Source organism: Paroedura picta, chromosome 4 (assembly GCF_049243985.1).
Source record: "Paroedura picta isolate Pp20150507F chromosome 4, Ppicta_v3.0, whole genome shotgun sequence".
Taxonomy (NCBI): Eukaryota; Metazoa; Chordata; class Lepidosauria; order Squamata; family Gekkonidae; genus Paroedura; species Paroedura picta.
In genome coordinates, this window is record NC_135372.1 from 11,626,114 (window position 1) to 11,654,002 (window position 27,889).

General features: G+C 50.8%; 1 protein-coding gene across 3 annotated transcripts; it reads right to left on the reverse strand.

Annotated features, from left to right (window-relative positions):
• Positions 1–2,672: 2,672 nt before the first annotated feature.
• On the reverse strand, positions 2,673–27,398 carry FSD1 (fibronectin type III and SPRY domain containing 1). Of its 3 annotated transcripts, none has more exons than XM_077331906.1 (13): positions 27,283–27,398; positions 21,433–21,528; positions 18,942–19,073; positions 16,359–16,460; positions 15,669–15,691; positions 14,878–14,999; positions 14,528–14,737; positions 12,054–12,152; positions 11,380–11,539; positions 10,748–10,827; positions 8,405–8,656; positions 4,547–4,635; positions 2,673–3,195 (listed from the first exon to the last, which is right to left on the reverse strand). In XM_077331906.1, exons 2-13 carry the CDS (start codon positions 21,448–21,450, stop codon positions 3,085–3,087), a joined length of 1,398 nt encoding a protein of 465 aa, XP_077188021.1. In that variant the 5' UTR covers positions 21,451–21,528; positions 27,283–27,398; the 3' UTR covers positions 2,673–3,084. The 3 variants fall into 3 exon arrangements, with proteins under 3 accessions (XP_077188021.1, XP_077188022.1, XP_077188020.1); XM_077331907.1 differs by having other exon boundaries at positions 27,165–27,294; XM_077331905.1 differs by lacking the exon at positions 27,283–27,398 and adding an exon at positions 23,383–23,563.
• Positions 27,399–27,889: the final 491 nt, after the last annotated feature.

Here is a 27,889-nt window from a genome sequence, read left to right on the forward strand (position 1 = left end):
CTCCGAGAAAAAAAAATGGCGATCGCTTCGCCGGAAGTTCAGAGGAGAGAGCCAGGGGGAGGGACTTTGCTGGAACCGCAACAATGGGAACGCACAGGTCTTTTTCGCTAATGTTGCAGATTGTTTGCAAGAGTGTAGTGCTTTTCTGAGGGTGAATCCACTTTTCTGGATTTCCCTTTAAGCGCTACAACGAATTGCGTTTTGCGGATCGGTTTCAGGAGTGTGGCAGATTGTGTGCGACGTCGTGCATAACTGCAAATTAGTAGCGTTTACAATTTGCCACACTCCTGCTACATTTAACTTGTGCGGAATGGGCCCCAGTTATATGTTCTTCTACTTTAGGTGGTTTTGGTTGGAACAGTCTTTCCCTGGGTGAATTTCCGTTGCTTTTTTAGTAACTGTAGCCCAGCCTTTCCCAGCTTTTCTACCATTGAGAAACCCCTGAAATATTCTTCAGGCTTTGAAAAAACCCAGAAGAGTTTCATGCAGAATACAGTTGAGAAGCATAGCTATGGACACGTCTACCCGGGGCTCCTAAACTTCTCACCCATCATTGGCCATTTTTTGGGTGTGTGTGTGGGGGGTGGGGGTGACATGACCTTATCATTATCATTATTGTTATTATTATAGCCTGCCATGCCCCGATGAGCCAGCTTATGGCAGGTAACATGATAAAATCCCCACAATAAAACCCCCAGTAAAACAGAATGAAAATTAAAACACACACACACACAGTGAAAACTAACATTCCCCTCCCTCTGTACTCAGCAGATTCCCAGCACCTTGTGCCTGTGTGTGTGGGGGGGGGGAATAGATGGTAGGGGAGTAGACTGTTGTTCTTGCCATTTCGGGGAGGGGCCCTTGATCTTTACTGCCCTGGCCTCAACCAAAGACCTGGAGGAAGAGCTCCATCTTGCAAAGGACCGGGCCATCGCCCTACATCCCAGTGGGGAGCAGCCTGATGCTTCTGAAAAGCACACAAGCCGGGCGTGGAAGCCAGAGCCTTGTTTTTCCCTAGCAGGTGGTATCCAGGGGTACACTGCTCTGGAACATGGATGTTCTGCTCTGCTATTGGCTGTTGATATTTCTTTTCCCTCTTCACAAGAACACCCGGCCCTGCAGCATTGGGCAGAAGGTCCATGTAGTGCAGCACCCTGTTTCCAGATGTTCACTAGCAAGCTATCTAGTACAGGTAGACCTCACCTGAACTAGCAGGCTCTGTTTCAGCATGTAGCCTAACTAGTGTCGATAAACGTCTTGCCCCAGCTTTCCGCTGATAGTCAGAGGCTGCCTTCAAGCCATCAACATGTCTTTTGTGGCAGGGGGAGGGGAGGGAGGGTCACCTTGGACAGACACATCCATCCCATACATCTGAAACAGGTTTGCGTTGCAGCCTAAAATTTATTGTTGGCTGGAAGCTGGCTGCAGGGTGAGAATGAAGTGGACCTCGGGCACCCAACTTGGTGTGAGTGTGAAAGGGAAGAGCAACTTCTAGTCTTGGGGGTTTATTTGACTTCCAGGACAGTGAGGGGGAGGCGGGAAACACAAGGTGGATGGTGGCTGTATAACCCCCGGCTTTGTGAAGCCTGCATAGAACTGGGCAATGGGCTATTCTAAGCTTTCCGAGGAAAGCAGAAGGGAAGGGGTCCAGAATCCAGATAACCGAGGGCCAGACCAACGGAGATGTGGGGTTTTTTTGAAGGGATCAGTCGGGCATCTTTCACCGGACAGATAAGAGCTCTGCATGTGCCGGCTGTGGCAGCTGGGGGAAGAAGGGAGGGGCCTTTTCCTCTCTGTGCCATTTGTACAGCCTCAGACCCTTGGCCTTTACTCCACTGGCAAAATAGGCACAGGCCCCTAAATGTGGCCCTCACTGGGCAGGAAGGGGAACGACTGAGGCTGGAAAATAGGAATCAGGTTCCAGCAGGGGTTTCCATGATGGCCGTGGGCACCATGGCGCGTGCCAAGTGCCTTGAAGAAGTGAGCAGGGCGAGGGGAGGCTTTGGATTGGCCTAGGAGGGGCCTGGTCTATTGGCACTGACAGCAAGGAACTGGGGGGAGCACTTTCCAGAACAGGGAGGAATGAGGTACTGTTGGGATGTCAGGATTTAGGGAAAACTCTATGGCAGAATTAGCTTCTCACCACAGAGTTTTGCCCAAAAAGCTGAGTGCCCCCCCCCCAGTAACCCCAACATCACTTCTGGGTGATGTCAGCATGTCACATTAATTTGCAGCATTTTTCTGGTCTGGGAAGAATTTAGACGGAGTGGGGGAGGCAAGGTGCATCCAGAAAGTGGGGGCTTCTTCTGACCCTCGATGGGCCGTTTGGAGAGTTGAAAGGCTGTGCATATTTTAAACATTGCTTTGGGGACACCTAAGGTTGGGGACACCTAAGTTAAGCTCTCACCCCCCCCCCAAACTCCCAATCAAGGGGGCTGCCATCGTTAAACCATTCACGTGATGTGTTTGTAGCCTCATGTAGCCCGACTCCTCACCTCTCTGCTTTAACTGGGGGCGGGGGGGGGGAGGAGCAAGCAGCCGTCTTGTCCCATGGGCAGCCAGCATGTGGTCATTACTCACGAAAGGGCCTGAGGAAATGCCAAGGGACACTGCAGCTCGCCAGGGAGATGCTGACTGGTCCTTGGGGAAAAAAAATTATTCTGCACAAGAGCTTATCTCCATAATTTTCTTGGCACACAGTTTACATTGCTGCTGGATTTTAAATTTTTGCCTTGTTTGAAAATGCTATTCGTTTGCAACGGAGCTTCCGGGCTTCCCAAAATCTGAGCTTTCCCTGCTTCTGTAGAAGGCCCAAGTGAAACGATTCGTGGGGGAGGGGGAAGGACTCTGTGACTGACAACATGGGGAGGTGCTTTACAATCCTAGACAGATCAATGGTCCAATACATTCAGGTGTTGCTAGCCCTCTGGTCCATGTGCCTTGCCAGGTGGTGGTGGAGTACCGGATCTGATGAGAACCGGCAGGGAAGTTCAGACTGCTGCAGGAGGAGTCTTTTCCCTTCCTTATCCAGGCCGCCTGGGCCTCTCTTGTGGCCAGGGACGCCGGATCCAGCAAACCACGGTTCTAGGACAGGCTCGCATTGGAACTGCTCGTGGCACTGTTCCGCTTCTGAAGGCATTTGACGGCGCTGGGGACTTGCAAGCCGGAGTAGATGTGGAAACTGCCGCACCAAACCTGCGGAAAGGAAGAGGCACCAAGGGAATGACCACACATGCCTAAAGAGGCTGTTGAAACATAAAAGGCAATGTGTTTATCGCAGGGCAGAATCAAAAGCACTTGACCTATTCATTTGCGGTGCCCTCACTTACCCTCTTGTAGTGGTATCTGATTGGCTACCCACTACTGGCTACCCACTAGGATGGTAGCTGAAGGCAGACAGGTATGTTTGTGGGTCAGTAATTCCTGGCAAATAGATGGGGAAGAAATGGAGATAGTGACAGATTTTATTTCCCTGGGCTCCAAGATCACTGCAGATGGGGACTGCAGCAAAGAAATTAAAAGACGCTTGCTCCTGGGGAGGAAAGCTATGGCAAATCTAGACAGCATCCTAAAAAGCAGAGACATCACCCTGCCAACAAAAGTGTGTTTAGTCAAGGCTATGGTATTCCCAGTTGCAATGTATGGCTGCGAAAGTTGGACCATAAGGAAGGCCGAGCGTCAAAGAATTGAGGCTTTTGAACTCTGGTGCTGGAGAAGGCTCTTGCGAGTCCCTTGGACTGCAAGGCGAACAAACCGGTCAGTCCTAGAGGAGATCAGCCCTGACTACTCTTTAGAAGGCCAGATCCTGAAGATGAAACTCAAATACTTTGGCCACCTCATGAGAAGGAAGGACTCCCTGGAGAAGAGCCTAATGCTGGGAGCGATCGAGGGCAAATGAAGAAGGGGACGACAGAGAATGAGGTGGCTGGATGGAGTCACTGAAGCAGTAGGTGCAAACTTAAATGGACTCCGGGGAATGGTAGAGGACAGGAAGGCCTGGAGGATCATTGTCCATGGGGTCGCGATGGGTCGGACACGACTTCGCACATAACAACAACAACAACAGGCTTCTGGTATAAAGTGGTCCATCATGTGTCCATCATGTATTTTCACAGTAGTGTCCAGAAAATGTGTTTCTTGCCCAGATTGGTTCATTGTCAGGTTGATGGTAGGGTGAAAGTCTTTGAATCCTTGTTGGAATATGTCCAGGGCTTCTTTACCATGTGCCCAGACAATAACAATGTCATCAAAGGTCATCCAAATGTCATTGGTTGCTTCAGACCAACATGGCTAACCACCCAAAGGTCACACAGCTGACCAGATTAGAAGTCTGCACTCCTAACCACTACTCCAAGCTGGCTAGATGGCCTATGTGGCCCCTTCCAACTCTAGGTTTCTATGATTCTTCTTCTGGGGTCAGAGAAAAGTGGTTCTCTAGCTATTTCAAACCAATGAATTTATAAATAAAAATACTTCTCAGATCTGTGCTTTGGAAATTTGGTGTTAAAGAACCAATGCACACATCCCTCCCTTCCAAATTTCTTACCATGAAGGCTGGAAGAACCGGCTGAGTAAATCTGGCCCGAAACGTATGCAGAAGCTGCTTTGTTTTGGCATTGTAGAAAGAGAGGAAACCTGCAAGCAAAAGAAAGAGGAACAAGTGAAACTGGTCTCCTTTAGGGAGACAGCGGCTTAGGGGGCAATTGGAAGCTATAGAAGAAGAAGAAGAAGAAGAAGAAGAAGAAGAAGAAGAAGAAGAAGAAGAAGAAGAAGAAGAAGAAGAAGAAGAAGAAGAGTTGGTTCTTATATGCCGCTTTTCCCTACCCGAAGGAGGCTCAAAGTGGCTTACAGTTGCCTTCCCATTCCTCTCCCCACAACAGACACCCTGTGAGGTGGGTGAGGCTGAGAGAGCCCTGATATCACTGCTCAGTCAGAACAGTTTGATCAGTGCCGTGGCGAGCCCAAGGTCACCCAGCTGGTTGCATGTGGGGGAGCGCAGAATCGAACCTGGCATGCCAGATTAGAAGTCCGCACTCCTAACCACTACACCAAACTGGCTCTATAGGCCAGTGGTCCTCAACCTTCCTAATGCCGCGACCCTTTAATACAGTTCCTCCTGTTGTGGTGACCCCCAAGCATAAAATTATGCAAGTGTTCTTTCACAGAAATTAAACAGAAACTGACCGATGGTGTGAAGATCCATTGTTCATGATTGGTTATAAATTGTATATAAATTGGCAGCAACAATGCCCCCCCACCAAGCTGCTCATCCTGCCGTGACCCCTGTGAAAGGGTCATTCGACCCCCAAAGGGGTCCTGACCCCCAGGTTGAGAACCACTGCTATAGGGGTTGCTGAGAGTGAAGCAGCAAAAGGCGAAAAGTTCAGCGGGCCATTGAGAAGAAGAAGAGCTGGTGTTTTTATGCCCTGCTTCTTTTCACTACTTGATGGAACTCCTAAAGGGCTTTCAGACACCTTGCCCACTCTCTCCCCACTACAGACACCCAGTGAAGCAGGCAGGGCTGAGACAGCTCTAAGAGGATTGCTCTGCGAGAACAGGTCTAAGACAATTGGGACCGTCCAAGGTCACCCAGCTGGCTGCATATGAAGGCTCTCCAAATCAGAGTCCCCTGCCCTTTAACCTCTACACCATGCTGGCTCTCGGCTGGGGGGGGCGGGGGGGTCTTCATTCCAGCAGTCACAAGTGTGTCAGAGACTCTGAAGAGTTGCTGCTGTAATTCTGACACATCAGGGCCTTTCAATACGTGAGTGGCTGGGTAAGGATCACTACTCAAATAGTATATTATGATTAATTGTTATTAATATCTGGTGCTTTCCTAGGTGCATAAACAAAAGACAGCTCTCTGATCCAAGGAACTGAAAACGGGATTGAGATAGGTTTGCTAGCTCTGGGTTGGGAGGTTCCGGGAGGTTTTGGGGGTGGTGTCAGGGGAGGGCGGATTTGAGAGGGAGAGGGACTTCTGCAGGCTCTAATGCCATAGAGCAGGGGTGGCCAAACTGTGGCTTTCCAGATGACTATGGACTACAGTTCCCATGATCCCCAGGGGCTCACGTGAATTGTAGTCCAGGGACATCTGGAGAACCTCAGTTTAGCCACCCCTGTTATAAGGTCTACCTTACAAAGTGGCCAGTCAGTCAGTCAAACTTTATGACAGTCGTTCAGACTAAGTTATATGTAGTTAATACATAAAAGACCAAAAGAATATGGTCATTTAATGCAATACAATGTAAAACAGATCATAAAATGGAACTTAAAATTATGCTACTCTAGAGCATCGGATTTTTATGGCGGCGGCACAAAACGTAGCCAGCTGAGTTGTCACCTGGGGCCATTTTCTCCAGGGGAACTGATCTCTGCCTCCTGGAATTCAGTTGTCTTCCTGGGAGATCTCCAGGGCCATTCCGCACCAGGATCTATGTAGCAAATTGGTTGCGGATCGAAAAAACGCCATTTTAAATAGTGGAATTTGTCGTTATGCATACCTGCCTTTGTAGTGGAATCCAGTTGCGTTTCTATCGTTTCCCACACGTTTCCGGTCTCGGCAAAAACCGCTAGCCAGGAAGCGATATTGCCGAGCTTTGTCCCGCCCCTGGCCGTCAAGCAGCCAATGGGCGGCCTTTATCATGATCCCAAAAAGCCCTTTTCCCTTTAAGGAAGGTTTAAAAAAAACACACACACACGTTGCAACGAAGGTAGCAGGTGGTGTTTGAGCTGCTGTTTCCTCGTTGCCACGTTCCCCCTGAGTGAAAAAAAAATAATAACCCCCCCCCCGCACGGGCGCGATTTTCGGCCGAAAATACAGTGAAAAATAAAGGGAAAATAAACCAGCAAACGGGGCTGTGTGTTGTTTCGTGCTTGGTGACTTAAAACAGCTCTGGGAAGGGACTGCAGCCAGGGAAGCCTCGCTGGGTAAACGAAGGCTCGCCGGTGCGTTGATCTCCGCTCGCTCGGAGAAAAAAAAATGGCGATCGCTTCGCCGGATCAGAGGAGAGAACCAGGGGGAGGGACTTTGCAGAAACCGCAAAAATGGTAACGCACAGAACTTTCCCGCTAGTGTTGCAGATTGGTTGCAAGAGTGTAGCGCTTTCTGGAGGGTGAATCCACTTTTTGGGATTTCCCTGAAAGCGCTACAACGAAGCGCTTTTTGCGGATCGGTTTCAGGAGTGTTGCAGATTGTCAACGACGTTGTGCATAACAGCAAAACAGTAGTGATTTCAATTAGTAACCATTGTGCTATTTTGAACGAGTGCGGAATGGCCCCCAGCCACCACCGGGAGGCTGCCAACGTATGCACCACGTATTCTTCTGTGTCTTTAAAAGCATGATGTGCTACAGGAATCAACTATGCTTGAGGGTTGCTGAATCGGAGCCACCCAGGCTGCCCTTTTGCTAGCCTGTAGGCAACTCTGCCCATCTTTTCAGTCTCTGTACACTGAAGACAACGGGGGCAGGAGGGGTCAGAAATCAGGGGCCAAGTCTGGGCCAGCGGAGGCAGCCGGTCAGTCAACTGGCTCGGCTAAGCTTAACGCCTCCTTGCCCGTCTGTGTACAAATACCATCCCACCAGAGGGAGTGCAGCACGCCCCTTCCATCCTCCTTCAAATCTATCCAGACACCTCTCGCAGCAGGAAACAGGAAATCCACCCTACGAGTTGCCACACATTAGGGGACAGGTCACAGATTTCTGGTCAGCGGTGTGCTGTCTGTGGGGCTACAGGCCTCCAGAAATTCGCTGCTATGCCAACCTTTGAGGCCAGCCTTGGGCAGAGCATGCACCTTATATACCAGGTGCCGGGTTTGATTCCATGCTCCCCCACATGCAGCCAGCTGGGTGACCTTGGGCTCGCTACAGCGCTGATAAAGCTGTTCTGACCGAGCAGGAATATCAGGGCTCTCTCAGCCTCTCCTCCCTCACAGGGTGTCTGTTGTGGGGAGAGGAAAGGGAAGGCGACTGGAAGCTACTTTGAGACTCCTTCAGGTAGAGAAAAGTGGCATATGAGAGAAAACCAGTTCTTGTACTTCTTCTTCTGTCTCCGGTTCGACTCCACCGACTCCAGTTACAAAAATCTGGCAGCCTTTTGAAAAGCCTGACTCTGCAGACCCTCCTAGCCCCCTGCTAGGGGCTGTGGTGGACAAAACTGCAGGCCGTGCCACAGTTTCAAATGTACAAGGTCATAGAATCACTGACTCATAGAGTTGGACGGGACCGCCTGGGTCATCTAGTCCAACCCCCTGCACAATATTCAGGCAAGACTTGTCATCCACGGGATCTCCTCTCACAAGCCACACGCTGGACTGCACTCCATTCTTTGTCCCGTCCCGCAAGGGAAACGGAGAGGGCAAACATCTGTAAACAAACCCCCAAAGGTTTCCCTGGAAATCACCTTCGTGGAAATTGCAGTAGACCCCGATGACGTCTGGGACCGGCACGTCCAAGATCTTGGCTTTGTTGTTGTGCTTGGCCGTGAAGCTGACCTGGAGCCAGTTGTTGAGGTGGAGACACCACGAGGAAGGCGTCTTGCCCAGCTGGTCAAACTTGCCCAGGTTCCGGTAGGCCACCCCGACGGCAAAGGCTTTGCTGTCCCGGTCGTAGCGCACTTCCCAGTAATGGTCACCGCTGTCAATCAAGGCATCTCCTGCAAGGGAACGGGGCAGGGGCAGGCCAAAGGAAGGTGAGGCTAGACGACCACAGCAGACTCAGCACCGGAGGAGCGTTCGGCAGCTGCAGTCAGTCCAGGATGCTGCAGCCAGGATGTTGCCTGGAAGGGGTCGCAGGGATCATCTCACTCCAGCCTTGGCTTCTCTGCACAGACTCCCAGTTTGTTTCTGGGTCTTGACCTTCAAAGCCCCACATGGCTTGGGACCAGCGTGCCTTGAGGACTGCTAGGAAGCTGTTATGAACCTGCCCAACCATTACAGTTCTCTTTGGAAGCCTTACTTCTGGTGCCCCCCATCCCCTGAGATTAGGTGGAGGCCACCTGGGACAGAGCCTAGTTGGTTGTGGCACCAAGGCCCTGCAGCTCCCTTCCCAGGGAGATTTCCCTGTCCACCAATGGGCAAAGGCTTATTTTTTGTTGTTGTTGTTTCGTTTGGCATCCCCTCCTTGATTCCTCCTTCCTAACCAAGATTTGAATTGCCATTTTTGTCATTTGTATGCATTTTACATGGTTTTAATGATATGAGGTTTCCTTTTTGTTGGGGGGGGGGGTTAATGGTTCTAAATTTCCTCATGTGTGTGTTTAAATGGGTAGCCCCCTTGGTGGCCCTTGGGAGGGCAGAGAGGCAGGAGACAAATCCTGTCCATGGTTGGCACCAACAAGAGGGGCCAGCATCCAGGACGGCAGGACCGGGCCCTTCCCAGGGGCCTGGAGGCCAGCAGAGTGTGGCGCTAGGCCCATCAGCACCTCTCATGAAACAGGGAATGCTCCTTTCCTGGTGGGAATTTGGTAGCTGACTTCCACTGCTTTGGCATGTCTTTTTTTTTTGGGGGGGGGGGCGGGGAGACAACAAGCAGATGGCATCTTGACCGGCATGCAGAACTTTACATTTTTCACTATTAAAATTCATTTTATTCATTTTAGCCCTGCTGCATCCTGTATTGATTCTATCTTCTGGTGTATTTGCTACCCCTTCCAGTCTAATATATTCTGCAAATTTAATAAGCACCCCCTCTAATTATTTATTTATTTATTTATTTATTTATTTGATTTCTATACTGCCCTTCCATATGGCTCATACAACATAGGGGGATCCATGGAACGAATTAATATATAACATAAACAAATACAACAACAACAATAATCTAAATACCACAATTTCAGTGATCTTAAACAATATAACAGGAACGGAACTTAGCTAAGAGGACAGACTGGTTCAGGCCATGGAGGGATGTCTGAGGGGGGACCTGTTGTCGGTCTCAGGCAAATGCCTCGTGAAGGAGCTCCCTTTTGCAGGCCCTGCGGAATTTTGGGAGTTTGGACAGGGCCCTGATCTCTTCAGGGAGCTCGTTCCACCAGGTGGGGGCCAGGACAGAATAACCTCTGGCCCTCGTTGAGGACCGATGTGCTTCCTTGGGGCCAGGGATCACTAGCCAGTTGGCGGTGGCAGACCGTAATCCTCTTTGGGGGTATAGATGGAGAGACGGTCTCATCAAAATCATTTATGAATATGACAAATAACCCAGGGCTCAGATGAACCATTTAAAAGCACCTTTTGGGTGAGATCTGTCAACCAGTTCTCGATCCACCTAACAGTAATAGGATACATACTGCATTTTACCAACTTGCCAAAAAGTGTATCATCCGGAACTTTATCAAAAACATTACTGAAATCAAGGTAAACAATGTCCACAGTATTCCCCTGATCTAGCAGGGTAGCAACTTTCTCAAAGAAAGAGATAAGTCTGACATGACTTGTTCTTGAGAAAGCCATGCTGACTCTTAGTAATTACAGCCATCTGCTCTAGCTGCTCAATGACCAACTGTTTGATGATTTGTTCTACAGTTTTGCCAGCTTTAGATGTCAAGCTGATGGATCTTTAGTTACCCAGATCCTTCTTTTCCCCCTTCTTGAAAATGTGGACAAGATTTGCCCACCTCCAATCTTCTGGCACTTCACCATGTTATACTTGGCCTCACATGTGCAGGTTGCCAGCTCCAGCAGAGGGGGGCAAATGTTTCTGAAATCCAAAACATTCTGAGCTACTAGGAAATCAAAGTTATTCTTACCCAATACCGTGTAGGACTCAGCAGTAAAACGGTCCCTCCCTCCACGGCCTGATGGCATCCTTTTGGGCGACTGTACACACCTGCAGGAAGAAAAGAACACTCACCCCCATCCTCTGGCTTCAGTGTCTGATCCTCATATCACAGTAGAGTGTTGGAATGTGCAAAATCTGCAGTGTGAATGACTGAACAGAATATGGGGAATGTCCTGCAGGGGGAATTAGTGGAGATGGGGGCCATTGCTGCACGAGGAAAATGTTCCTGGACAGCCTTCGCACTGGAGCCCCCTCCAATGACATCACCAGCATGGCCGGGTCACGATTTGGCCATTTTTAAGTCATGGGTTCAGGAATCCAGAAAACTGGATTTACCACCCTAAATCGCGTGAACCACTGGTGAGCAACCAGTGAGCAACTAGATATTAGACCGTATGGAGGGGGAAATGCAGCTTTGTCTCACCCTTGCACCCCCCCTCCCCACTCAATTTCCTGCTCCAGCAGGTGTGTGTGTGAGAGGGCTGGACCACCCGATTGGCCTTGGCTCCCCACTGCACCACGTCACTGCCATTCTGCACTTTGGTTGCATCCGAGGTCGAGGGGGCTACTAAAGGCACTTTCCCAGCCAACAGACCCTACCTGGCTGGGGAGTTGACTGGAGATGCTGTGCGGCCCTTCCCGTCTTTTTCTCGCGCTTTGATGTCCTGCACCTTCCCGCCCATGGCATCCCATTCCACACTGAGGTCTTCCACCTTGAGGTTTTGGTGGCTGGTGTTGCCATCCAGGCGGAACATGAAAGCTGGTGGGAGAGAAGACATCCTAGAGGAGCAGAGATCTACGCCCTTCCCTCCCCTGCCGTTTGGGGACCAACGTGCCGTCTGTCCAGTTGTCCACCAGCCTGGCCTCCAGGAGGTCACACGGAACAGAAAACCTCTCTACAAATGTGTAAGCTGCAGAATTCAACTTCTGCCACTATTGACTGTGACTGAGAGGTCAGTATCGGCTGTAGCCTGATGGAGTGTTTCTAAACATTATCCCTAAGAGAGAGAGGGAGATTGACCACCGATTGAAGTCTAGGTTCCCTCCCAAACTCTCCCCCTTCCGCAAGGGGAAACAGTTGTTGTATAGTCTTTCTCTGTGGTTAGGGGCAGGGTAGACAAGAGGAAAGGTCTACCCCAACTGTAATTAACGTCACCAAATTTGGGCAGTGAATTTCACCCATTTTGGGGGTGTGTGGCTTAAATTACTTAGTCTGCGGCATTCCTCCCATCATGCTGGAAATCCCTCCTACCCCTTCGCCCTGGTTTACGCACCTCTTGTCTCCAGGGTGACGGGCTCTGAGAACTCTCCGGCGACCGCCTTGTTGCAGGCTTTGACCCGGAAGTTCATATATTTCATGTCAAATTTCAGACCTACAGAGACGAGGGAAGAGCACATGGAAGGGTGAACTCTGGATCCCCATCGCATCGCATCTTGACTTGCTGGACCTCGCAGTGTGTGAAAAAGAGGGGTGCCCAGTAGTTGACCCAGAACAAGCAATCAAGCAAAGGTAAACTGTAATACAGAGCAATGACAATGTGTAAAACTTGTTCATTCATCGTCTTCTGCAGGATATCAGGGAGAGACAGGTGTTTGCAATATCTGGCACCTGGTACTATGACCTTCAACACATCACGGCTTCTTTTCTGCTCCTGTTGCAGCTCTGCTGATTGTAAGATATAGAATATTGTGATTTTTTGTTCTCTGTATCATGATTGTAAAAATATTGTAAAATATTGTAAAAATATTTACAAATCATGATAATACTATCCTGCAGAATGACTCTGAACAAACAAGTTTTACAAGTTTTCATTTGTCTTTACACAGTTCAGTTTTGCTTGTTTGGGTTTTTTCCCTAGGCTTCCCAGACTGTACCAGGGAAAGATGACTCTTCCCTTCAAAGTGAACAGGGCTTCATCCACTTGGTCCTTGATTGCCCCCTCCCCCTAAACATAGTTGCTATTCAGAGGTAAACTGCCTCTGAACATGGAGGTTCCCTTTCTGTTCAGCCAGACTCCATGGATTTGTTAAGTCTCCCTTTAAAGCAATCTCAGCAAGCCGCTGTCCTCACCTCTTGCTTCAGTGAGTTCCATCGGCATGTGAAATACTGTTTTTGCTTGTCCTGATTCTACTGCAAAAGGTGGTGAACATAGAAACCTATCACAGATCATTCAAGCCTAGCCCTTTCCTGACATGCTGCTTTTCAGTGTTTGGGGAGCTTGTTCATGGAGGAACCTACAAACACACAAAGCCAACCCGCCAGAAGCTGGAAATGGAGCAGCTTGGGAATTTTGCCTCTACTGAGCAATGCTGGCCACAGTTTGAACTTTGAGCAGGGATGGAAGAGATTATTTTGGGCCAGGCATTCTGCTTCAGAAGGCCAGTGCGAAATCACTCATCCACCTCCCCAATTCCTTGCAAGAAGCAGGGCAAGGAGATCCAATCGATCCATTTTCTGCCGTTCCCTCCCACTGGAAGGAAGGATCTGGGGAGTTGAGTCTGATGAGAATTCTGTTACTGACACCCTGAGCCCACCGTTGCTCGAAACAGGTTGTCCACAGAAAATGCCCAAACGGATTCAAATTCTGAAAAACAGAACCCAAATTCCTACAAGTTGCAGGCATGCTTCTAATCTGAATATCTTAAACGGGTGCAGTAATGCACGGGGACTGGGGAGAAATGATGCAGCTCCGTCCCCTGTCATGGAAAACCTCAGATCATAGAATCACAGAATCATAGAGTGGGAAGGGGCCATACAGGCCATCTAGTCCAACCCCCTGCTCAACGCAGGATCAGCCCCAAGCATCCAAGAAAAGTGTGTATCCAACCTTTGCTTGAAGACTGCCAGTGAGGGGGGAGCTCACCACCTCCTTAGGAAGCCTATTCCACTGTTGAACTAAATCCGATGGCTTTGAAGTACACCTCTGTATCCATGAGGACTAGAAATTTATCTAGAAACCCAGATAAGCCTCTCAGCTCTTGGAAGCCGAGCAGAGCCAGCCCTGGCCGGCCCTTGGAAGGGCAACCAGGGTCATGATGCAGGGGCAGGCAATGGCAAACCACCTCCCAACGTCTCTGGCCTGGCAGCCAGATGATCTTAGGATCTCCTGGCCATACAGTATTACTACACACAGGCCATCCTTATCCATCCATGGTTCCTCTATATATTTGTGAAACAGCCTGGGGGCTGGAATGTGTCCGGCTGTCCAAGTTGGAATAGGGCCAATCAGGGTGCAGTCAGCAATGCACTCTGATCGGCCCTGCCCCTACAGCTCCCACCCTCCCTCCCTGGATGCTAGCCACCTTCCTCTCAGCCGCGCCAGAGACAGGGAGAGACACACCCTGCCAGACGGAACACCAGCCCTCATTCCCTCCTCTCACTCCTGCTGCGAAGGAGGCAGAGAGAGACACAGATATAGCTGCCCCAAGCTGCTGACAGAGACACAGAGAGAGCTGCCCCAAAATGCACACCAGCCCTCTTTCCCTCCTAAGAACTAGCCCTAATTACCTGCTCTGCCTCCTGCTGCCAGGCACAGGGTAAGAGGGAGAGGGAGAGAGAGACACAGAGAGAGAGAGATCTGCTCCTCCCATTGTCCCCTGGGTCCTAGTGTCCATTGCATTCCTGCTTGCAATGGGCTTTCTTGCTAGTATATGATCAATAAAACAAATAGCTACGGCAGAAGGGCCATGACAGTCAAACTAGTTTAAAACTGGGGGGCCAGGACGATCCCCCGTCAACCCGCCTCACCGGACAGGGTGTACTCGGTTTGCTTGATGCCTTCGATGACCATCCAAGGCTGGTCTTCTTTGACCCGGGGCGGCCCCTCGAAGTTGGTCTTGCGGTATTCCAGCACGTAATGGTCAATCTTGCTGTCCTCCTCGGGCATCTGCCACACAAGCGTCACGCAGTTGTCCGCCACCAAGGATTCGGCCGTGTCTATCTCGGGGGCGCTGGGGACTGGGTGGGAGGAGAAAGAGAGCACGGGATGAAGACCGGGGCCTGCCCTGGCAACTCACGTCAGGAAGGACCCAGGCCGTAGGAAGAGTGGCTCGCCCTCCCCTGCCCCATGTCCCACCTGCGCAGCCCTTCCCGAGTACCTGGCAGGAACTTTAGAGACTGCAGGATGCGACGCTCTTGGGCAAAGTCCACCATCAGATGGCTCATGTTGTCGCTGACTTTGGCCTTGAGGGACAGCCGGAAGGCAGGGGCCATCGTGATGCTGCAAGGGGCCCAGCCAGAGACGGGGGAAAGAAAGAAGGAAAGAGGGATCATTACCCCCACCCCCACTCCCACCCTGTGCTCCCAAGACTCCCAGGAGGGGTGTGGAAGGTCTGGGTGCCCAGGGAAAGGCCATGCAGCATGCAAAGGACCCAAGTGGCTAGTCCTCCAGAGAAATGTAAGGATTTAGGGGGGAAAGCAAAGAGCTGCCAAGCATGTGCACCCTATATTGCCTTACCACCACCACCACCCATTTCTATTTATCAGTCTAGCCCTTTTTCATCTCACCCATCCTCTGGGGGCTAATGCGGCAGACCCGGCCCCCCACCCTCCTCTTGATTCTCCCAACAGCCTTCTGAGCGGACTGAGGCTCCCCAAGTGATTTCCACGGCTGAGTGGAGGATGGAGCCTGCCGCCTCCTAGACCCCAGCCCCCTCTCCAGCCTCTGCCCCCCACGGACTCCCCCCCACAGGAGTCCTTCTGAGAGGCCCAGCCTCTCCCACGGGAGACCAAGCAGGTGCCAGCCAAGCAGGACTTTCTGGATCTGCACGCAGCAGGAGATGCTTCTCTTCTCCTGTCGGGTCTCAGCATGCAACGGAGAAGCCCCTCCGTCTGTGGCCCCCAAACCCTACGGAGGAGGAAGAGGTGGCCAATGGCTCGTGGCGCGTACCTGTCCTTGATCTGTTTAGCAGCCTTCGAAGCAGAGCAAGAAAGACAGGAGACAAAGAGAAAGGAAAAGCACGGCTGGGGTCACGCAAGATCCTCCGAGACAAGGAGCACAGCACTCGCTTCCCTGGTGGCTCAGAACACGACCGGGGGGCTTTGCAAAAAAGCCAGACAAATCCCCCCGCCTCAACTAATTGTTGATCCCCCTTTAAATCCATGCAGGCCATGCAAGGCCCCTCTGGGCGTCCTTTACTTTGGGGTCCCCAACAGGGTTCCCCTGATGCCTTCCCTGGCAGCCTCTACCTGTGGGCGGGGCTTCTGATTGGCTGTGTGGCTATTTTCAAAGCTGCTTTAGCAACAGGTGCAGCCACAGCATAAGGATCTTCGCCCCATTCCTGTGGGCATCTGCCAGGAAATATTTGCAAACAAGGCACTCCTCTTAAGAAGCAGAGCCTCTGCCGGAAATCTGGAACCGCTCCTGATTGACTTACGCACCACCTCCCTCCCTGACACCTCTGGGACCGGTTCTGTTTCCTGCAGGAGCCCTTTGATGGCTGTGCCCACCACCCGGCATCAGAATGCCAAAGGTGCCTGCAGCCTTGCCCTGTGGGAAGCTGTGGGGGGCCTGGGGGGCCCTCCTCGAGACTCTTCCAGCCCAGCTGACAAGTTATCCTCTGCAGGGGACTCCGCTTACCTGCCCAAAGTCGTGGTTTTCTGCCCCTTGGAGGGTTTGGTTGGCGGTTTCCAGGAGTTCTTCTGAGCTCTCCAAGGCTTTGGTGCAAGCAGAGAGCTGGTTCTGGGGTGCCAGGCGGAGGAAGGCAAAGAGAGCCGAGGTCAGAGGCTTTGCTTGGGGCTGGGGACGAATCCTGAAGTACCCTCTCAGCCCTCCACTGCCCTGCCCAAAACAGCGGCAAGAGCCAGGGTCCAGGAGCACCTTCATCTGGAGAGCCACTGTTTGGCTACTCTTGCGGCCTAGCCAAACTACCTTCAGCTGCCCCCTAAAGATCCCCAGAGGAACCGCCCTGCGGAGGCTGTGCCATCATCCCGCCTCTGAAAAGGCCTGCTTTCTTGTGTCTATCAGACAAATTTCTTTGATAGATGGGACAATCATAGAATCACAGAATCATAGAGTTGGAAGGGGCCATACAGGCCATCTAGTCCAACCCCCTGCTCAACGCAGGATTAGCCCTAAGCATCCTAAAGCATCCAAGAAAAGTGTGTATCCAACCTTTGCTTGAAGACTGCCAGTGAGGGGGAGCTCACCACCTCCTTAGGCAGCCTATTTCACTGCAAAACTACTCTGATGGTGAAAAATCAGTGGAGTTTCCACCTACAAGCTTATTTCCCGGACAGGAACATCGGGGAGAAGATGTGTTGGGATATGCCAGATCTGTAGGTGTGCATGATTCAGAAGGCTATGAAGGATATCCCACAGGGGGCATCAGAGGAGATGTTAGCATATTTAGATCAGGAACTTCCTGGTATTTTTCAAAGAATCTCCCCCAGCGGCTCATTGGAGTCTTCCTGCTGCTTTAAATATACGGCAGGAAGATGAAGAAGAACAGGTAACCAGTTAGACTGCTGGGACACACTCTCTGTCTCTGTCTCTCTCTCTCTGTCTGTCTCTCTGTCTCTGTCTCTGTCTCTCTCTCTCTCTCTCTGCCAACAAGATGGTCCTTTAGACACCCAAATGTGGGGCTTTAAAGGTCAAAACCAACATTGAATTGGGCTTGTGACTGATAGCCAATGTAATGGCTGTAATAGTGGAATCACATGCTCCCAAAATCTGGCAAGGCCAGCAGTCTAGCTGCAGCGCTCTGCACTAGCTGCAGCTTCCAAACACTCTCCAAGGGTAGCCCCAAGTACAGTGTATTCCAGCAGTCCTTGACTGTATGTAACAAAGGCATGGAGCAGTGTAGCTAGATTTGACTGACCCAGGAACAGGTGCAATTGACCCACTACCTGGGCCACTTGCAGCCACCAAGTTCTCTCAGGTTCTCTCAGGGGACTGCCACGATGGTTTTAGAGTTAGGCAGAGTCTGCAGTTACTTTCTTTATTCTATTGTCAATCCTGTTGAATTCAGATCGCTTTGAACTCAGATCTTCCTCTTCCCCCCCCCTCCCTATTGAAACAGGAAAGTCTTCTGCACGTGGTTAGGGAGGCTCAGAAGGGCGGGGGGGGGGGAGCCAGGCCTCTTTCTTTCTTTTCTTGAAGGGGAGGGGGGAGAGGAGCCAAGCAGGATGCCTCTTTTTTTTCTATTCTTGGAGGGGGTGGGGAGAAGATCGAAAAAGGCAGTGGAGGGAGGAAAAATCCAGGACCGACAGAAGTTGAGAGAAATCAGGGGCTTCTCCTTTAAGGCAAGTTTGTCACATGATGTGGCCTATCAGAGGTTCTCTACCACGGAGCTTGGTTTCCCAATCTGGATATTCAGGATTAAAAGCACTCTGAGATATCGTACAATAAAGGTAGGGTCACTCCAGATCAATCCTTCTTGCTGCAGGAGGAAATTTTAAACCGCCCCAAATCCAAACGGAAATCGCGTTCTGTGTAGAGGGCAGGGACTGAATCGATCTGGGGTTGGAATAAAAGCCCCGTGCAGTTTACACCTTGGAAACCACATTGTAACACAATCGCCCCCTTTTTAAAAAAGGCAGAGACTGCGGATGGAGGGAGGAAGGACGGTGGCAACGAGGAAAGGGGTGTGCACAAACAACTAAAAACGGCAACCAATAGAAGAAACTTGAATGTAATCATTGAACGTAATCTGATTCCACCTTTAAAAATGAAACTGCTGTAACTGTAGATCAGAGATCTCCTGGAATTGCAACTGACCTCCAGACCAGGAGTAGTCAACCTGTGGCCCTCCAGATGTTCATGGACTACAATTCCCATGAGCCCCTGCCAGCTGGCAGAGGCTCATGGGAATTGTAGTCCATGAACATCTGGAGGGCCACAGGTTGACTACCCCTGCTCCAGACGACAGAAGTACGTTTCCCCTGGACAGAATGACAGCTTTGGAGAGTGGGATCTACACCCCGCTGATGTCTCTTCCCTCTCCACCCCCAAGGCTTCACCCCCGCCCTCACATCTCCAGGAATGTCCCAACTTGGAGCTAGCAAAATTTCTCTCTGTCTGACTTCTGGGTCTTATCTTGGTAGGAAGCAGATGCCATCCTAATGCTATGAAGTTCCGTGTGCAGAGGCAGTCTGTGAATGCAGCAGCAGAGAAACCTTGTCCACTGCTGGAACCGTGGCCCAATCTGACAGGGTGCCTTACCTGCAGCTCGTAGGTCCGGCTGGCTCTGTCCTGCTTAATCTTCATCAGCATCCCTTCCTTCAGCTCGTCCAGCAGGGTGTAGAGCGACTGGAACTCTACCTCCAGGTCCTTCTGCACCCGGTCCGAATTGGCCTGGCCGGAGGAAATGGGGGAGGGGGCAACACCTGAATCTTTGCAGGGGGAGGGGGAGCCTGCAAAGGACAAACCCCTGGTGGCAATGCAGAACCCCACTGTACTGAACACTCACACCACCTGCATTCCTACAAATATCTTAGTGATGACGTTTTTCTCTTGGGACACCATCGACAACTCTCCGGGCCATTTCGCACGGCTTCAAAATAGCACAATGGTTGCTAATTGGAAACGCTACTAATTTGCCATAACCCACGACGTCGTAGACAATCTGCAACAATCCTGAAACCAATCAGCAAAAAGCGCTTCGTTGTGGCGCTTTCAGGGGAATCCAGAAAAGTGGATTCACCCTCCGGATAGCGATACACTCCTGCAACCAATCTGCAACACTAGCGCTAAAGACCTGTGCGTTACCATTGTTGCGGGTTCTTCAAAGTCCCTCCCCCTGGCTCTCTCCTCCGATCTTCCGGCGAAGCGATCGCCATTTTTTTTTCTCCGAGCGAGCGGGGATAAACACACCAGCGAGCCTCTTTCTGTTTAGAGGCTTCCCTGGCTTCAGTCCTTCACCTTTAGTCACTAAGCACAAACCACATAAAAGCCCGTTTGCTGAAATAAAGTCCCTTTATTTTTTACACATTAATTCAGCCGAAAATCGGGCCCGTGAGAGGGGGGGGGGGATTTTTTTTTTATCACTCGAGGCAGCGTGCCAACGATCATACAATCAAACGACAGCTCACATTAGGCAGCTGGATGGGTCTCTCCATTGCAACGAATCTACCCAGATTCGTTACAATGGGTCTGTTTTTTTTTTTTTTTAAAAAACCTTCCTTAAAGGGAAAGGGGCTGTTTGGGAGCATGCTAACGGCTGCCCATTGGCTGCTTGACGGCCAGGGGCGGGACGAGCTTGGCAATAGCGCTTCCTTTCTAGCGATTTCTGCCGAGACCGGAAGCCTGTGGGAAACACTAAAAAACGCAACTGATTCCACTACAAAGGCAGGTATGCATAACGACGAATTCCACTATTTTAAATGGCGATTTTTCATTCCGCAAACAATTTGCAACAAAGATCCCCGTGCGAAAAGGCCCTCCCTTCCACTCATGCTTACGAGGGGCCCACACAGAAAGCCCGGGGCTACAACAAAATGGATTACCTCATAGGACCCACAGAGAGTCCCGAAATTCCAGGTGGTCTCCACACGACAGAGATCAGTTCCCCCGGAGGAATTGTCTTCTTTGGAGGGTAGCAAAGTTCTGCGGAGGTCCCTCCCCTCCCCCAACCCCACCTCCTCCGAGGCTCTGCCCCCAAAATCTCCAGGGATTCCCAACCTGACCATGGCAACAGACCCTTTCTGCAAGGGAAGACAATTCACTTCAGGCTCTGGTTATTCCATTCACTAGATGGTTGCCCCCACCCTTCCACTGAACATTTCGGTGTACATTTCCCTTCTTCCTCATGTTATCCTCATAATAAGCTTGCAAGGTAGGCCAGGCTAGGAGACCAAAGAGAGCTTGAAGGAAGAGTAGAAGCCGGATCTACGTGGGCACTCCAATCCCTACGCTTGTGTTAGGTTTGGAACAAATATGATGGCCAGGCCCACTTGTTTTTAAAGGGCGAAGTTCCGTGATTGATGGGGGTTGATGGCTACATTGAACCTTCATGTGCAGGTGCAGTCTATCAGACGTAGGGGTAGCAATATTTCCTTCCTTCCTTCCTTCCTTCCTTCCTTCCTTCCTTCCTCCCGTAATGTCCCACTTTCCTCCCCAGTGGAGAAACAGGGTTGCTTATAAACCTTCTCCCCCACTCCATTTTATCACCATAGCGACCCTGTGAGGTAGGCTAGGTGAGGCATGTGCAATTGGCACAAGGTCACGCAGAGAACTCCCACAGCAGGGAGGGGAATGTGAACCTCTCGCACCACTATACCACCCTGGCCCTCTTGCCGCTGTCCTGCCTGCCTGCCTGCCCTTGTGCCCTTTCTGGAGGGATCAGAGGAGTCACGGGGAGGCTGAACCAGAAGGAAGCCAGTGCGATGTAGTGGTTAACCATGGCAGATTCTAACCTGGAGAGCCGATCTCAATTCCCCACTCCTCCTCTACATGCAACCAGCTCGGTGACCTTGGGCCAGGCCCAGTTTTCTGTTCTCACAGAGCAGTTCTCTCAGAGCTCTCAGTCCCACCTCCCTCTCATGGTGTCTGTTGTGGGGAGAGGAAGGGGGCAGTATTTGTAAGTTGCTTTAGGACTCCTTCGGGGAGTAGGGCATAAAAACCAACTTCCTTCTTCTATCTGCTCCAGTGTGGGGAGGGCAGGGAGGAAGTCTTCAGTCTTTGGTCCATCCCAGAGCTGCACCTGCACGCTTACCTCCACGTTCTGGAGCATCTGTTTCAGGACATAAATGAAATTCTGGATCTCCTCATTCTTCACGGCCAGGGTGGTGATGATCTTCCGCAGGGAGTCCTGGACAAAAAGAAGCAGCACTCAGAATCCTTGGCTCACCAAAGATGCCGTAGCAAATCAACCCTATGACCTGGTCTCTGACGGAATATGCAAGATCTGCAGGGTGCATGACTGAGCAGAATATAAAGAGCGTCCTGCAGGGGGCATTGGAAGACAGGCATATTTAACATAGTTAGAACAGGAACTTCCACATATTTTAAAAATTATCTCCTCCCGATTGGCTCAGTTGGAGACTTCCTGTTCCTCTGAGCATACTTCCTCCCTGCTTGCCTCTTGAACAGAGAGAGTGACTGCAGAGAACAGCTAGAACAGTTCTCTTCCCCCCCCTTTCCACATAAAGTTGCATTGCTTCACATTAAAACCATTTTATTCTTTTAAGCTTCCTGATGCTTTACATATTTAAACTCTGCCAACATTCTCAACATCAGGGTTTTGGTTTGAGCAGAAGGCTGAGAGTTTCCCAAGCATTTCCCTTCACTATGGACTTGGACTGGCCAGGAAGCACATTTCCAGAACCTGAATTACGTCTTCATGGCAGCCCTTTGGCCCCAGAGCAACCTGGTATAAAAAACGTAATTATCCATCAGTCACATTTTTAGCTGGCCTCCTTCCAAGAAGCTGTGGGTGGCTTACCCAGTTCTCCCCATTTTCTTCCCCCAACAATCCTGTGGGGTAGGCGACATTGAACCATGCGAGGAGCACGGCAGAAAGAAACCTGGCCCAAAATTTAAAGTGGTCAGACACAAGGAAATGACACCGGGGGAACTGCACTCGGGTGAAATTAATTAATCCTCCTTCATTTCTTACATTTTTAGTCACTGCCCCCCCTCCCCACATACCAAAAGAGGGGGGAGTACCCCTCTGTGGAAACCACATTGCTCTGCCTGAAGGAAACAAGCTTCTCAAGAAGAAAGTGAGATGTGCAGAAAAGTAGCTTTTCAAGGAGATGATGCTCAGACTGCCTTCCTAAGCTAGTTTCCCAGACTGCATTCTCCAGATGGATTCAGACAAAAGTCGGAGTCCTGGAGCACCTTTAAGTCCAACAAAGTTAATTCCGGGTACTTGAGGTGCCCACAGAAATGTCCACGCAGAATTGAACTTTGTTGGTCTTAGGTGCTCCAGGACTCCAACGTGGTTGTTTTCTCAGGTGGGGCACTACCTTTGTTCCTACAGACACGCAACCCTCCATGAAATCTTTGAACCACTCGCATCAAAACTTGCACTCAGATTCCTAAATTCCTCCTATAGCGATGAAAAGGACATTTCTGCATTTTCATTTTCTGAAGGGTCCATTTCCTTCACATGGCCACACCCCACACAAACAGCCGTGTTCCTACCCCTCATGACATAGTGGACCTTCTCTCTCCCCCCCCCCAATTCTTCCCGTTCCCCTGCCTACCCCTGTCCCCCAGCAAGATGCATCCCACTAATGGAGGGAGGATGGCCAAGGAGGAGCGGTAGGGTTGCCAGCCTCCAGGTGGGTCCTGGGGATGCCTTGGAATTGCAGCTCATCTCCAGACTATAGAGGTCCACAACCCTGGAGAGTAGATGGTTTGGAGAGGGAACGCTATGACCCCGTGCCCCGCTGGGGGAGGTACCTGCCCTTCCCAGGCTCCATCCCCAAATCTCCAGGAGTTTCCCAGTCTGGATCTGGCACCCATACCTCACTGGTGGCCTGGAGAGGCCTGCTGACACTCTGGACCGGTGAGGCAGATCAACCCAAGGCTGAGCTCTGCCTCCCGGCCCGGGACCCAGGTGTGGCTTGGAGCTCCCTTTGGTCCAGCTCCCGGTGCTGATGCTGCAGCATCCCTGAGCATCCGCCCAGCCTGCGTCGCTGCCGGCAGCATCCCTTACCTTTTGGTCCCCCATCTCTGCTCACCAGAGGGGATGCCAAGCACCTGTCCGCCTGTCCCAGGGATGGAGAAGGAAGCGAGGCTGAGCCGCCTTCCCGGGGAGCAGCGATGGACCTTGGGCACCCCTCCTTTTGGTGGGATTAACAAAGCTGATGTGCGGGGGAGGGGGGGGGAGAAGCCTCTGAACTTGCTGTCTTCTGTCTCTGCGCAGCTGCAGTGGCATGCTGGGAACTGTAGTCCAGCCGGAGAGAACGAGAGAAAGACACCCCCCACGCTGTAGAAAATCAGTATAACAAAGGAAGAGCACAGGAAACAAAGGGCAGGCTTCCAAGACATCTCTTGCTAGGGCTTAAGCAAACAGTCAGGGTTGGGGACCAGAAAAACGGAGCATGCTAGGGCAGGAAAGGGTAGCTCTGAGCATGGACAGAGTGTGGAAAGTAGCATTGCCCATCTTGAACCTACTACCCATCAGGAGATATAAACCTCTATCAAGTCCCCTCTTTGCCAACTTGTTCTCTTTGCCAACTTCCTTCTAGGGAAGGGGCTCTACCCCCCTCGCCATCTTGGTTGCCCTCTCTGTACTCATTGCAGCTCTGCCTTTTGGAGATGCAGGGACCAGAACTGTACCCTGCACTCCAAACGAGGCCTCTGGAGAACACAGGGCTGGCACTTGCGTGGAGCTGTCCCCAAGGTCTTTCCCCCTCTCAGTCTCAGCAGATTCAGACCCCAGTAGCCGACACTTCAAATTTTGATTTTTTTGTCCCATTGTGCATCATGTTACACTTACAAGACTGAGCTTCATTTGCCACTAGGGTTGCCAGCTCCAGGTTGGGGAAAACCTGGAGACTTTTGGAGCTGAGCATGCAGAGGGCGGAGCTTCAGGAGGGGAGGCACAATGACATACAGGCCCTCTTCTAAGTGGCCCTTTTCTCCAGGAGAATTGATCTCTAGTCTGAAGATGAGCTGTAATTCTGGAGGATCCCACCTGGAGGTTAGCAGCCCTATTTGCCACACTGTCGCACACTCACCCAGTTTGTGGAGGTCCCCTGGAGCTCTTCACAGTCATTCTTGGTTTCCACCCTCCTGAATAATTTTGCATCTTCCTCAAATTAGGCCACTCCAGTGCTCACCTCTAGTTCCAGATCATTTATTAATAAATTAAATGCTTCCAGCCCCAATACAGATCCTTCTGGGAACCCACTGCTTAATTCCCTCCATTGTGAGAACTGCCCATGGATTCCTGGGCCCATTCCGCACAGCGTTAATGTTGCTGAAGTCTTACCATTGTGTAATGCTATTTTTTTTACATTATGCACGACGTTGTACACAAAATGCAGCACTCCTGCAACACTCCTGCAAAAATCGCTTCATTATAGCGCTTTTCGCTAAGAGCCTCTTGTGGCGCAGAGTGGTAAGGCAGCCGTCTGAAAGCTTTGCCCATGAGGCTGGGAGTTCAATCCCGGCAGCCGGCTCAAGGTTGACTCAGTCTTCCATCCTTCCGAGGTCGGTAAAATGAGTACCCAGCTTGCTGGGGGATAAACGGTAATGATTGGGGAAGGCACTGGCAAACCACCCCGTATTGAGTCTGCCATGAAAACGCTAGAGGGCGTCACCCCAAGGGTCAAACATGACTCGGTGCTTGAACAGGGGATACCTTTACCTTTATAGCACTTTTGGGGAAATCACAAAAGTGGATTCCCCCTTAAAAAAACTGCTTGACTCTTGAGAACAACCTGCAACACATCCGAAAAAGACATGTGCGTTCTCAATATAGCGGTAACAAGCTCTTGCACCTGAACGTCCGGCATTGCAATTGCCATTCCCCCCCCCCTTAAACCACCAAAAGCAACGAATAAGCGATGCTTCTTCAGCTGAAATCCCTCCACAAGCAATTGTCTGTAAAGTTTCTGAGCATAATACAGCCCCCTGTTTGACACTGCCCGTAATTTCGGCCTGAAATTGCACCCGGGGTGGGGTTTATTTTAAGAGCGTGTAAACGATTAAGTGCCAGCAAAAAAAGTCTTTCTGATACAGCGAATGAACAAATATGAGTTGCTACAGGTGTTTAAAAAAAAAACAGTTTTTAAAGAGAAGCAAGAACACAACCGTTCACTGGCTGTTCTATTTGATTGATGGTCAGGTGCGGGAGGAAGCATGGAAAAATATCACCTCCTTTGTTGCAATTCCGGCGAGATCGGAAACTTATGCTTTATGAAAATAGCACTAGCGGGAGAGCCTTTTCTCCGAGAAAAATACCTGTGTGCGTTACCGAGACCTGCCGCTATTAATTGCAGCGCTTTATGATAGCGCTCAGATTTAGCTACAATGGCGGTTGTGCGGAATGGCCCCTACTCTTTGCTTCCTGTTACTTAACCAGTTTTTACTCTATAAGGCCCATTATGCACGGGGGGAATAACGCACATTCGGGGTGGAATGGCGGCGACTAAAATCACCGATAACGCACGGTGCCGGCTGCAACCGGCCGCAGCTTCGGTGCATGGCGCCAAAAAAGCCATGTTCGCGAAACGCGGAGGAAAGCGCAGCTTCCGGGTGACCGGGGCGCAACCAGAAGTGGCTTACTCTGGGTTTTGCCGCCGTCGCGCCCCGCCCCGGGCATACCCAGTGTGCGTCGCGTCTTCCCCCTTCCGTGTTTTCCATGTGACCTGAAATCGCCGTTTCGGCAGCCGTGCATAATGGGCCTTAGAGAGCCCATCCTCTCATCCCATGACTGCCATGTTGACTCAGGAGGTCCCTGGTCCAAATCCCCCAGCAAGTCCAGGTACAGAATTATCAAGACCTACAAATAGAGTCAGAGGGCTGCTGGGAGAAGAAAGTGACCATCATGCTTGGAAAAGGAAGAATCCAGCCAAGAGACACAGAACAACAGCTGCCAGTCAAATATCTGACTGCAACAATTCACAAGAATAAGAAGAAGAATTTACAATTGCAGATCAGTACATGAGAGTGGAAACCCTCATTCCCGCCCATGATTTCAGACACAACTCTGTGGCAAGACCATGAGAATGGAAGGCGATCCCTACGGAAGAAGACAATAGGTCCAGTGAGTCCCATTTTCAAGGGGCTGACAAGCAGGGTAGGAAGGCAGCAGTGCATTCCCTTCTCTGGCAGCCAGGTACACTGCATCTACACATGGAAGTTCCATTAATAAGCTGTCACTCATAGACCCTCTCCTTTCTCCGTGAGTTTGTTAAATTTCTTTTGCAATAAAACAACGAAAGGGATCAAAGTAACCTAACCTGTCTACACAAGCCAGGAACCTAAAAGGTTGAGCAGCAGCAGAATATATTAAATAGTAAAATGCAAATATTTATTTCATGTGCACATAAAGAATTTTAAAACCTCAACGGACCTCATGCACTATTAAACAGATCCAAAGTGTTTTGACACGTAACTGACAAAAAACAAAAATAGAAAACAGAAAACAGAAAACGAAACGTGTTTCAACTGCTCTTGAGGTCTTTCTCAGTGGTCTCAAAGCCAGCTTGGTGTAGTGGTTAGATGTGCAGACTTCTAATCTGGCAAGCCAGGTTTGATTCTCTGCTTCTCCCCCACATGCAGCCAGCTGGGTGACCTTGGGCTCCCCACAGCACTGAGAAAGCTGTTCTGACCAAGCAGGAATATCAGGGCTCTCTCAGCCTCACCCACCTCAAAGGGTGTTTGTTGTGGGAAGGCAAATGGAAGCCACTTTGGGTAGAGAAAATCATCATATAAGCACCAACTCTTCTTCTTCAGTAATCTCAGGGCTCCCTCAGCCTCACCCACCTCACAGTTTCATCTTCAGGATCTGTAGTCCCCTTAACAGAGGCTTAATGCCTGGGAGTGCACAGAGGAGGGCTGTCGTGCCCTGGAGATAAAGCCCACCACCATCCTAACCGCATACCAATTGCTCACATTCCTGGATGAAGCTTCAGTCCTGGACCTGTTCCAATCCAGCTTCTGAGCTGGCCACGGGGTGGAGACGGTGCTGGTCCCCCCGACGGATGATCTCCGACGCCAGCTAGCCCGAGGTGGGTGACCCTGCTGGTATTATTAGATCTGACTGCAGCATTCCCTGTTGTTGATCACAAGCCTCTCACTCACTGCCACATTGTTGCCGATGGCTTTCCTCCAAGACTGAGGACGGAGAGTCAACCGCCAGGCGGAGTGCTGCAAGGTGCGATTCTCTCTCCAACGTTACTTCACATCTTTACGCGCCCCCTCACCCAGGTGGCATGGAGTTATGGGCTTGGGTGTCATCAATATGTGATGACACCCAGCTCTATCTCCTGATGGACAGCTGGCCAGGTAAACCACCCCCATGACCCGTGCCATGTGAAGTCGGGGAACTTGAATGTGCTGAAATTCTTGGTTTTGTTCTTGCACAGCCTTTGAGACTTGGGCAGGATGCTATTTTCCTGCGTCGGGCTTAAAGGGTGGGAATCCCACTTGGGCTCGGCCCATGTTTCCTCCCCAGGCCCACCCCACCACTGCCGGGCCGAGAGAGGCTT